The sequence below is a fragment of the Lipotes vexillifer genome, unplaced genomic scaffold (assembly GCF_000442215.2).
Source record: "Lipotes vexillifer unplaced genomic scaffold, Lipotes_vexillifer_v1.1 scaffold2641, whole genome shotgun sequence".
Taxonomy (NCBI): Eukaryota; Metazoa; Chordata; class Mammalia; order Artiodactyla; family Lipotidae; genus Lipotes; species Lipotes vexillifer.
The window spans coordinates 466,761-478,855 of record NW_006780363.1 but is presented as its reverse complement, the minus strand read 5'-3'; the positions used below and the strand labels follow the sequence as shown (position 1 = coordinate 478,855).

At 50.9% G+C, this 12,095-nt stretch overlaps 1 protein-coding gene across 1 annotated transcript; it reads right to left on the bottom strand.

Moving 5' to 3' along the window:
* Nucleotides 1-1,812: 1,812 nt before the first annotated feature.
* On the bottom strand, nt 1,813-6,544 carry GDF2 (growth differentiation factor 2). The gene is made up of 2 exons (XM_007453442.1): nt 6,199-6,544; nt 1,813-2,762 (listed from the first exon to the last, which is right to left on the bottom strand). Exons 1-2 carry the CDS (start codon nt 6,542-6,544, stop codon nt 1,813-1,815), a joined length of 1,296 nt encoding a protein of 431 aa, XP_007453504.1.
* Between the last annotated feature and the right edge of the window lie 5,551 nt (nt 6,545-12,095).

Here is a 12,095-nt window from a genome sequence, read left to right as displayed (position 1 = left end):
AGAAGGGCCTGAAGGGAGGGGTGGGCAGGGTGTGGGGCTAGGAGACCATCAGGCCCAGGTCTCACACTCCAGAAAGGCCACAGATTAGACTTCTGAGTTTATTTCTAAGTGAAACTTTGATGCAGGCACAGAAATACACCACCGGGACTGAAAGATGTCTGTCATCCATCCTTACAATTGAGCAACATTGTCGTACCAGGAATTAGTATTTTCTGTAACTCCAGTAATTAAACAATAATGTTTTTATTGCATTTTTGTGTTAAAGCTGTTCATTGGTTCCATGTAAACATTTAACACAAACCATTAAAAAAAAATATTCTGGGAACTTCAACCAGTGGGAATGGCCCAGGTCTCTCCAGGCCTCCTATAGGCTCTGCTCTGGTCAGCGGTCAGAACTTCCTACTCCACCGCATTCCATGTATGACCTCAAGAGTCAGAGGCCCTCTTTTGCGGTCAGTGGGGAAGGAGCCTGGTCCCAAGGCCCAAGCCCAGGACCAGGGCTGGACACACTTTGCTCAAGAAAGCCAGCGAGTGCAGCCAGAGCCAAATGAGGCCAATAAGGACCTGAGTTCGCCAGTGGCCAGGAGCCCTCACCCAGGAGGACTGGATGTCATCACCTGAGTACATGGAGTAAGAATAGAGATGTTGCAAATACCGAAGCAAGAGCGCATTTATTCCAACAAATTCAAATCCAAGTCTTGTCATCCACGGAGTCCTTGTGGGAGGGGAGCCCATGGTGTGTGATGCTGGTGAACTGGTGGTGCTGACTAAGTAACTGCAGAGACACAGGCCATGGGCTGCCCCATCCCTCAGGGTTAACTGTGCACCCCCTTCCAAACCATCTTGTGGTTTGAGTCCATGGTGGCGAATGACCCTGTATGAACCAGCAGGTCAAAGTACCTCCAGCCACAGCGTTCACTGCAAGCTGAGGGTTTCCGTCCTGCCTCTCTCCATCCCGCAGTTGCTTTAGGGGATAGTTTTCAGTGACTTAGGGGTCATCTTAAAAAGCACTTGGACACTGAATCAGCACAGGCGCGGAGCAGTCAGAACATGCCCTGGATGTGACAAGCAGCCCAGTCATCCTGCTGGGTACTGGTCGGCCTCAGTCCCGTTTGCCCCGTACTCCCCAGCCCCCAAAGTCTAATTTTCTTCAGCTACCAGGTGACCTGCTAAACCTCAGTGGGATACCTGGGGAGGTCCTGGGCTTCGGTGATCGACAGACCTATGGAGACCTGTGGGCTGGAGTCATGCCATTGACTGTTGCTACTTGAACTGCCCGAGTTTTGGCCTCTGAGTGTGTGAATTGGGAGTCACGACGCCCATCTCACAGGTTGTGGGAATAACGTGGAGTGGGTGTGGCGCACACAGCCCATTCCTTTCCCCTTCACTCCCTGAGGTTATTGGAATAAACCCCATGCCTCTCAGGTCCTTTAATTTCCGTTAATCTCTGTGCATCTCCCGTCTATACTCCTTGGCCTTGTTTTCGCTCAGTTTTCCGCTGACTCTGGGTAATTTTTCTCTCGTCCCCTTTTCTTCATCTCCCCTTCCACCCCAGCAACACTTCCAGGCTTTCCTCTTCTCCCCAAATCCCCACTGCCCGTCGGCATCCCCTCCCCTGCAGTTCAACCCAGTGGTGTGTGCTTGGGCTGGGCCGTGAGAGGGAGAGCAGGTCTTCACCGCAAGGACCTGGTGGCTCCCCTTCCTCCTCCAGGCTGCCACCCAGGTGGACTTGGTTTCTGTCATGCCCAGCAGGACACAGGACCTCTCACTAGGAGCCCCCTCCACCCTGCCTCCCCCACCCACGGGCCAGCACTACCTGCACCCACACTCGGCCACGCTCATCCCTTCATAGTGGTACTTGAGGGTGGGGACCCCCATGTCATCCTTGTACAGGATGGAGATGGGGCTCAGTTTGGTGGGCACACAGCAGGCCTTGCCCACCTTCATGGGGAACTTGAGATGCACCAGGGTCTGCACGATGGCGTGTTTCGTTGGGGTCACATCGTCAGCGAGGGGAAAGAAGCAGCCGCCTTTACATTCAAAGGCATCGTACTCCTTGGGCGCGATGATCCAGCTGTCCCAGCCGATGTCCTCGAAGTTCACCCGCAGGGAGGTCTTCTGACAGTGGTTGCTGGCCCCGGCACTCCTCTTCCGTCTGGCCAAAGACGAGCTCACGGCCATGTGGCTTTGCCCATCCTCCTCCTCGTCATCCTTGTTCTCACCTGCCTCCATCAGGCCGTTCTTGAACAGCTTCTTGAGCACACTCTCCTGCTCGTGGCCGATCATCTCCCTGAGCTCCAGCCTGGTCTCCTTGGTGCCATTGCTGCGGTCATTGGAGAAGACGACAAAGAACGGCAGGTTTTTGGAGCTGGGGGGCACACTGATGTCCAGCTTGTCACAGCCCTTCCTGTGACTCTCCACTGTCACCTCCAGTTTGTTTTTGCTCTTAGTGGGGTCTGCTCGAACCCACCTCTTCACAGCACTGGACACCTCAAAGTTCTCCCAGCCCTCGTCCCGGATATCCTGGGACACCAGGAAGGTCTTGGTTCCCCCAGAAGCATCCCAGGCATTGGCCCCATCCAGAACATCATAAATGACCATGTTTCCTTTCAGCTCGTGAGAGGAGTCCACGTGACTTTGACAGGAGAGGTAGAGTCGGAGCTCGGCCCTGGTGATCTGCTCATGCCTGGGAATGGAGATGTTGAAGAGCAAGATGTGTTTCTGGAAAGGGAAGTCTTCTGTGGCGGCTATAGAGACGGCATCTGAAATGCAAATACACGGCGACAGTCATCTGCTGGGAGAGTCTGTTTTCATGACACCAAAGCTGAGACTCATGGTTTAGATGAAAGGGCATCTGGCATGACATTGTCTATCTCTATCAAGTCTCTGTTTGTTTTCACTTAAGCCCTTAATGTAGAAGGGTATTTTATTTTATTTAAAAATTTTTTTATTTTTATTTTTTGCGGTACGCGGGCCTCTCACTGTTGTGGCTTCTCCCGTTGCAGAGCACAGGCTCTGGACTCGCAGGCCCAGCGGCCATGGCTCACGGGCGCAGCCACTCCACGGCATGTGGGATCTTCCCGGACCGGGGCATGAACCTGTGTCCCCTGCATCGGCAGGCGGACTCTCAACCACTGTGCCACCCTAGAAGCCCTAGAAGGGTATTTTAAAATGTACATTTGGCATCTTCCAAAGAAAAACAGAGGCAGGAGATGCATCGCATTGAAATTGACAGCTCCAGCTGTTTATTGAGCATTTACTACGTGCCCAGCTTTGCGCCAGGAGCTTTGCATATTATATTTCACTTTTCTCTTCACACTGACCCCCAGAAGATCTAATTATTATTCCACTTTTACAGACGTGGAGACTGGGACTTAGGGTGTTTAACTGCCAAAGTGCATACATCCTATGTATGCATCCAAAGTGTATATATAACGATCCTCACTTAAAAAAAAAAAAGAATCAAATAAACAAAACAAAAAAGCACACTGTCAGCTTCAGACTGCAGATCCTGAGTGTATGATTTTAAAGGAGAGATCATGGGAGGGGATGGTAAAATTCCAACATTATGGCAATGTTAAAAATCTCAGCATCTAAATGGTGCAAAAAAATCATTCAGAATTGTAACTTCTGAGCAAAATGAAAGTGGATGATTTTTTTTAATGTTTGAGGGAAAAATATATTAACCTCAATGGCTTGGTCATGTTAGGCATACATAGGCCTTGCCTTTTAGCCGCACAACTGTTTCACTTTCCTACTCCCCTGCCTGACACCCGGCCGTTAGCATTTCTCTATTATACCATGGCCTGGTCGCAAAGAGGGAAGAGAAGTTGTGTTTTTTGAGCACCTACTATGTGCCAACATGAGGGGATACTGTGTGCTGTAGTGAAACCCGGAAGTGTCTGACAGACTGAAGTGCCAATCCTGACTCTCTTCCTTCTAGGCTTGTGACCTTGGAGAAGTCCTGAGTCTCTCTGGGCCTCACTTTCCTCATCTGTAGAATGGGACTCATCCTCCCAACCACCCAGTGTTGGTGTGAGCCTTCAACAAGAAGGCACATGGAACTTACCCAACACTGTCCCAGGTTCACAGCAGATGCTCAGTCAGTATTTCTGTGTCCTCCCAAGACCATCTTCCCTACTTGGGCACAGCTCCCCCACCCCCAAGCACGTGGCCTTTCACACAGCTCTCTGTGTCCCCTCACCCAGCATGGATGTGTCAGTCTAGCTCCTGCAGCATGTGGTGAGCCACCGTGGCATATGTGAATCATGAGTGGGGTCCATGAGCAGTGCATTAACCACCTGCTGTGCTCTTACTGTGGCACACCTAGAAGATGGCCCTGGGACTGCATCAGACACTTAGAGGACAAGTAGCCTCCCCCTCTGAGCCGTACTCAGGCCATCTGTGAAGGGAAGCATAATTGGCCTTCACAGCAGTACTGGCCACAGGCAGGGCTGGGATCAGATCAGAGCACTTGTTTCCAGGACGTGGACAGTGATGGGGGGAGTGGGGAGGGGTCACTGAGATGGCTGTGAACGCTGGACTCCCAGAATACAGGATTTGGTGATTAGGTCCAGCCGAAGAAGGCTGGCCTTTCCCTATAGCAGCAGTTACAGACACGCCCCATGGGCATAGTGAGACACTGGCAGTATCTGTATGACCTGCAGACCACATTAAAAAACAAAAAATTAAGCCCTGCAGACTTCATTTTTAAAAAATTAAGTCAGTGTTCTAGAAACCAGCCAAGTTCACATAAAATCCAGAATTTTCTTCTTCTTTTGGGCCATCAGAAAATTCAGCCTTGCTTGGCATGCAGCATGACCACAGCATCCTTTAGCTAGGGCGTATGCCTGTTAAGAGTCCGCAGGTCTCAAGCCCAGGAGGGATGAAGCCCTGAGTGCCTGGCTGGTTAGAGAGAGGCTGGGCCTTCACAGCAGTACTGGCCACAGGCAGGGCTGGGATCAGATCAGAGCACTTGTTTCCAGGACGTGGACAGTGATGGGGGGAGTGGGGAGGGGTCACTGAGATGGCTGTGAACGCTGGACTCCCAGAATACAGGATTTGGTGATTAGGTCCAGCCGAAGAAGGCTGGCCTTTCCCTATAGCAGCAGTTACAGACACGCCCCATGGGCATAGTGAGACACTGGCAGTATCTGTATGACCTGCAGACCACATTAAAAAACAAAAAATTAAGCCCTGCAGACTTCATTTTTAAAAAATTAAGTCAGTGTTCTAGAAACCAGCCAAGTTCACATAAAATCCAGAATTTTCTTCTTCTTTTGGGCCATCAGAAAATTCAGCCTTGCTTGGCATGCAGCATGACCACAGCATCCTTTAGCTAGGGCGTATGCCTGTTAAGAGTCCGCAGGTCTCAAGCCCAGGAGGGATGAAGCCCTGAGTGCCTTGCTGGTTAGAGAGAGGCTGCAGCCGTAGGGAAAGTGAACTGTGCAGACAGGTGGGCCTGGGTCAGAATCCAGCTGCTTAACTGATATGTGAACGGGGCAAGTTCCCTCAGAGTCTGCAAGCCTTGGCTTCCCTGCTCACAAGATCATGTCACCTACATTGTGTGAATTAGTGGACATAAGCCCTAAGCTGACATTCGTTATCTTCTAGTCCTTCTAAATCAGTGAAATTATTTTATATTTAGAAAATAATTAAGTTGTCCTCAGACAACTTCTTGTTGTTAATGCTTCTGTCTCGGAGGAATTTATCTGAATTTTAAACACCTTCTGATGAGAGAGAAATAGACATTCCTTCGGTGTTTAAAAATATACCAGTTAGTTGGAGGCTAAATAAGTTGTCTGTGTCTGAGTAGGAAGGGGACAGTATGGGAAGGGGGAGGTAGGGAAGGGAGGGAAGGAAGGGAACTGGCGTTCCTTCAGCACCTACTGTGTTAAGTGTGGCTCTGGGCTCAGGGAGGGAGAATCTTCTAGAGCAGAGCTGTCCAGTAGAACTTTCTGCAATGATGGAACTGTTCTATAATCTCCACTGTCCTATAGGGTAGCCATAGTCATGCGTGATTGCTGAGCACTTGCATCCAAGCTAGTGAAACTAAATTATTAATTTTATTTCATTTCGATTAATGTAAATTGAAACGCAAAGTCCCATGTGTCCAGTGGCCGCCATACTGGGCAGCACAGCCTTGGACCACTGAGTCCCCCACCCCGACCCGGGGCGCCCCGGTGGAGCCGACTCTACCTTCCATGCTGAAGCTGCGCACGATATTGGATGCGGGGGTGGATGTCTTGTCGGTGGTGTATCTGTTGTACAGGTCGATCATGTACTGCGGCGGCTCGGCTCGGGTTTTGTCCTGGGAAGGGACCCCGCTGAGGTTGAGGCTGCGCAGGAAATCCACCTTCATGTTCTCCAGGAACATCCTGAGGTCGAAGGTGGCCCGCTCCCGCTCACCTCCGGGCCCGCCTAGCAGGCGGTGGGCATCTGCCCCAGCCGACCCCCGCCCCCGGATCTCCAGTGGCTTCCCCTGCGCGGAGCAGGCCAGCAGGGAGAGCACAGGCAGGGCCACCCAGAGCGCCCCGCGGCACATCTTGGGATGCTCTAGCCCTGCTCCGGAGACTGCGGCAGCCGCGGTGTGTTAGCGGGTGCGGGGAGGAGCCGGGAAGGAGCCGGCCCGCATTGTCCTGCCCACCACTCTGCACCGCGCACCCGGGCCAGTTCACAGGCTCCCACCCGCCTGCCGTCCCCGAAGTGCCCTCCGCTTGTTCTTATCTGGCCCTTGATGCTGTGCTCAGGCCTCTTATCTAAGGGAGCTCTCTGTTAATGAAGGCTCTATAAACATCTGACAAACACACAGGGCTTGTGGGAAGGACACGGCCTGCTGCAAAAATCTGAATTTCTCCGTGGGGTTATCGCCCCCTAATTAGGATCCTTTCTCATTTCCTTGCCAGCTCTGTTCAGAAGAATCTCGAGACAGGGTGACATGTGCTCCATCTCCTGGTCCACAGAAACAAAGAATCCAGGAAACAAACAAGACCAAAAAGTCCTCCAGATATAGAAACAACAGCACAAAACTCCCAGAAGCCCCCTGGCTAACCACTGGAGCCAGGGTGGGTGGTAGACTGGAGGCTGTATCAGAGTTAGTAAGAAGCCTGGTTCCTGTGGAACTGGGATGTGCATTTGTGGCTCAAGTGCTCGGTGCCTTGGTTTCTCATCTGTCAAGAGAGTTCCCGAGCCTTAGGGATCATGGGTGAAGGTGGCACGTATAATTTAGTGAGGTGGTGGGGACTTTGGAGTCAGACCAGATGTGGGTTCAAATCCCATCTCCCTCACTTATTCCTCACAAGCATGACCTGGAGCAAGTCACTTCACCTCTCTGAGCCTCGGGTTCAGAAGAGACTTGCAAAGGATTCAAGGTGATTATGTGCTAACCATCATGGCGGTTGCCATGGGGCGGTTGCCCCAGTCAGTTGGGTGGCTGCATTCTGGCTGCAACTTCTCCACCCCAGGGTCTGACTGACCTGGGAGCTGGGGAGGAAGCCCTGTGCCGGGCTGCTCTATGAAAACACCACTTACACACAGAATCCTGCTGGCCCTGGGACCCCAGAAGAGCCCTGTCACCGGTCTGGGGGGTGCGGTCTTGGCTCACGTCAGCTGGGTGGCTGCTTGGACCACACTTGTCAGTCAGGAGAACCATATAATCTGGGAGACAAAGGAGGAGGGAAGCTCTGAGGCCAGTACACGCCCAGGAGATGTTCCCCGCTGAGGAAGCTGACAAGCCGTGGCCCAGTCGGGCCATGCGAGGCCCCAGAGTCTGTGTTGTTTTAAGGGCAGTGGGCACACACTTAGACCTGTCCATTTCCATCACGTGTGGGTTTGACCACAGCAAAGAATGAGCATAAACATATTCTGGGAGTCTACTCTGAGGAGGATTTGAATGTGAAGTTTTTTCAAGCTGGCAGGGCTCCTGGGGAGAGGGTTCAGGTTCAGGAAGATGGACAAGGGGCCAGGGCGGTCGGAGTCAGAGATCCCGGGTGTGCACCCAGCTTTTCCCCACCCCTCGTGGGGGGTGGAGTGAAAACAGGAATCCCCAATGGCCAGGCCTGGACAGAACTTGCTGTCCCCGTACTTTGGGGACACTGCCAGGGAGGATGGATGGGAAGGGTGCAGCGTCAGAAGTGCTGCTTGCAGAGGGGGCAGGAAGCATGCTGGGCTTTGAGCCAGCTTAGTGCAAGAACTCCCTGAGGCAGGGAAAAATGAACGGGTACACAGCCCAGGAAGCAGGACTGCAGCTTCGCAGCAGGGAGAGGGCTGGGAGGAGCTGGGGAGCTGGGCAGGCATCCCCCACAGGGCTCTAGTCCCTGGAGGCAGCCCAGAAGCCTGTCACATTCAAGAGGTGGAGTCAAGGGATGTAACTGGGGGTGGCCTGAATGTGCTCTTGAAGCTGGAGGAGTTGCTATCTGACGTTTTCTTAAAAACATGACAAATATTTTTTTCTGATTATAACAGTAATATGCAGTGCAGATAATTTGGGAAGTGCAAAGTATTAGAAAGGAGATAAAAATAACTTGCAATCTCACCACCCAGTGATGGCCACTGTTACCATTTTGAGATTCCATGCAGCTCCACAATCCCCTATTGAAAACCCTTGTGGCCAGGAGTGTTTTGAAGTTCAGAAAGCTTCAGATTTGGATAATTTGGTATGGAGTGTATACCGTAATATCCCCAGTGGGCTTGGGGGTGATCCCCTATACTCAAACACATTGACATTTCTGCAGTGAAACAAATAAAAACACAGATATCCATTCAGGTCAGGTTTTATCATGAAAGGAATTGAAAGAAACATCAGGTTTTCTATTTTGGATTTGGGGATCTCAGATATAGGACTGCAGACCTGTTTACATATGGCCGTCACCACATCTAGCCATGGAGGCTGCATGTGAACACTGCCTGGAGGGCCTGGTCACATAGACTGTGATGAGGATGGTGCCCCCAGAACTGTGCAGTACAACATGCCTCTGTATTTCTGGAATGATCTGCCCCACAAATTCAGAGTATCAATATGTCCACATCTCCTTTATTGTTTTTAAGTAATTGCATGAGACCCCCTGATCCATATTATTGGAAAGTCTGGTTTTCTCTCTCAGGTCATCCCTTTCCTGAATTGTCCAAGAGCCCTGTAGGTTTATTTAGTCCAAAGGAGATGGAAGTGGAATGGTATCAGTCCAACTTCTTAATACTGGAAGCGGGAAGTGGGATAGAGGTCCTGGCAGGTCCCACCTGCTGTTGCTTCTCAGTGACACTCAGCTCTGCTGCTGGGGTGGGTGTCACACATCTTATTTATAGCTGCTGGTGCACAGCTGCTGGGATGCCCTGGCTGGTCCAGGTTTCTGCCCTGGTCCCCCATGGTGTCCCCCGTTGGGCACCAAGGTAACAGCTTTCTTAGACATCCTCCTAGGCTTACCCTTTCTCTAGAAGGCACTCCCCTGTGGCAGGTGGCTGGGTTGAGAGAAGAGGTCAGCTGTGATCACACTCTCATCCCATCCTGCCATCTCCCACAAATTTCTAGGTCCTTATGGGGACCCTGAGTTACCAGCCTAAACTTCCACTTTCCTCAAGGTGATCTAGAGACCTTGCTACCTTTCTGAACATATGGGCCTTGGTCCCTCTGGGCAGATCCCCTTAACTCTAGGTCTTGTTCTAGGGAACAAGGTTCGGGTCTTGTTTTGTCTTTCCCAGATGATGTGGGGTCCTCATACAAAAGGACCCGCTCCCTCTCCTTCCACCAGCTTTCCCTTCCTGGGGAAGGGCTGCCTTAATTGAGCCACAAATGGTCTTATTTACCACTCCTGTCCCCCTCTTCTCTTCCCCCAAGTAGTGTAGCACGTGATGTATCAATTCCACTTCTGTGTATATATCCAAAAGAATTGAAAGCAGGGTCTCAAAAAGATATTTGTATACCCATGTTCATAGCAGCATTACTCACAATAGCCAAAGGGTGGAAGCTACCCTAGTGTCTATTGATCAATGAATGGATAAACAAAATGCATTACATCCATGCAATGGAATATTACTCAACCTTAAAAGGGGGGGGGGAATTCTGACACATGCCGCAATATGCATGAACCTTGAGGATATGCTAAATAAAATGAGCCAGTCACAAAAGGACAAATATTGTATGACTCCGCTTATATGAGGTACTTATAGTAGTCAAATGCATAGAGATAGAGAGTAGAATGGTGGTGGTCAGGGGCTGGGGGGAGGGTGGAATGGTGAGTTACTGAGTAACTGTGATACAGCTGCCTCTGCGGGGTCAGGAGCCCCTTCCATCACAAGAGACTTGACTACAAGACACCTGTCCTTCCGTTTACCTCTCAAGCTCCACTCTCACCCACACATTGCTCAGAGGAATGAAAACTGGACTGACCTTGAGGCTGTAAGGGGAGAGCATGAACCAGGCAGAGCAGCAGGTATGTCATTTCCCAGCTCTGGGCCTCGCCTCCCTGAGATCCTGCTTCCTCTTGGCACACGGTAAGTACTCAGCCAATGTGCACTCTGTCTCTGGACTGTGCCCAGGTGGTCATCACATTTATTAGAACAGTTGTTCTTAAAAGCGTGGTCCCTGAACCACAGCAGTAGCAGCACCTGGAAACTGTTTAAAAATGCTAAGTCTTGCCCTGAATCAGAAAGTCTGACTCAGCCCAGCAATCTGGTCAAGGCTTCCAGGTGATTCTGATGCACATTCAAGTTTGCACATTGGTTTTAATAAAAGAGGAAATTCGTATGAGCCTTCCAAGAGATCAGGTGTGTGTATACTGCCTGGTATGGTATTTGGCACAGAGTAGGTGCTAAATCACTGAATGAATAAACAGTTCATTCGTTCCTCTGCTCACCCACCCTTATACATACAGACAGGACTGCTGTGAGAGATTGGAGGAATCTAGGATTGCATTAGGCTTGAGCGAGAAGGAAAAGTAGACCAAAGCTTGAAAGAGCGCCGTCATCTTAGGGAGTAGAAGAGAGGAGACTCGGAAATCTCAGAAGCATCAGTTTATCAGTGAAGGAGATTTTATGTTTGCAGCTTTGGGTAAAAAGAAATAGCCTTTGGCTCTAACTTCCATGTTTTGGTGCACAGCTAGGAGCCAGTGCTGCCAGGCTGCTTCTGCCCTCCTAGATTTCCCGCTGAAGCCCACTCCAGCCCACCTTGGCCCGGGCTGCCATCAAACACATCTTGCACAAGCTGGTGCCTGCAATGGCTTTATGCCACCAGCTAAGTCCAGCTCTTCCAACCTGGTGGAGTCATCTCCACTCCTCTTCCCTTGGAGCCCTCTCCTCAAACCCTCTCACCCAGCCCCAGACTTCTGTAGGCTTCTCCATCATGGCCCTGACTCCATCCTGGCCACAGAAGGAGCCTGAGTTACAGGCTACAGCTCTGATGACATTTTTCGAGTGACTTAGACATACAGAGGCACCTATCGGGACGCCTCAGGCAAGACACCTGGTAGTATCCAGGTTCAGTGTTCCTGCTTGTTGAGTAAAAGGGTTGCATCCAAAGTTTTTCAAAGTTTTCTCCCAGCCTTAACGTTTCCAGCTCGCAGCTGTACTGTTTATATTTGTCACATGAACTAAGGCTCTGCCCATCCAGAGGATGTATAACTTCAGTATTAGGGCTCAGTGGCAGGCCACCACACTGCCCCCTCCAGACTGACCCAGATGCAGTTAGTGAGCTCAGGGACCCGTGCACACCTGGGCTGGGTCCTGGGACCTCTTGCTCTTGTGATCATGTGATGTTGATACTTTGGTTTTAAGAGGAAAAAAACGGTATTAAGCATTATAAAGCCTTGCTTTATTGTAAGGCCACTTAGGGCCATTGGGACAACCTTAACCGGCTGGTGGTGGGGGTCACTGGTCAGGAAGCTGGGAGGCAACACCAGCTACACAGGCCTTGAACCAGGCAGCCTTGTATGTCAAAGCTGATGTTACCTGTGGTCTTGGTTAAGACATTGGTGCCATATTACTTACTTGTCTTGAGCTTGCTTTTCTGAAACACCAGCGGGGGAGTAAGCTGCAAGGTTGCTGTGAGGCTAAATGAAGTGTCATATCTAAATGCATGATGCTCTGTAAATGTGAGGGGTCCCTGC

Excerpts from the sequence above, each read along its gene's own strand:
- GDF2 (XM_007453442.1), bottom strand. The coding sequence starts at position 6,544 with ATGTGCCGCGGGGCGCTCTGGGTGGCCCTGCCTGTGCTCTCCCTGCTG. Across the intron at positions 2,763-6,198 it reads GCGCAGCTTCAGCATGGAAG|ATGCCGTCTCTATAGCCGCC; the intron begins GTAGAGTCGGCT and ends TTTGCATTTCAG.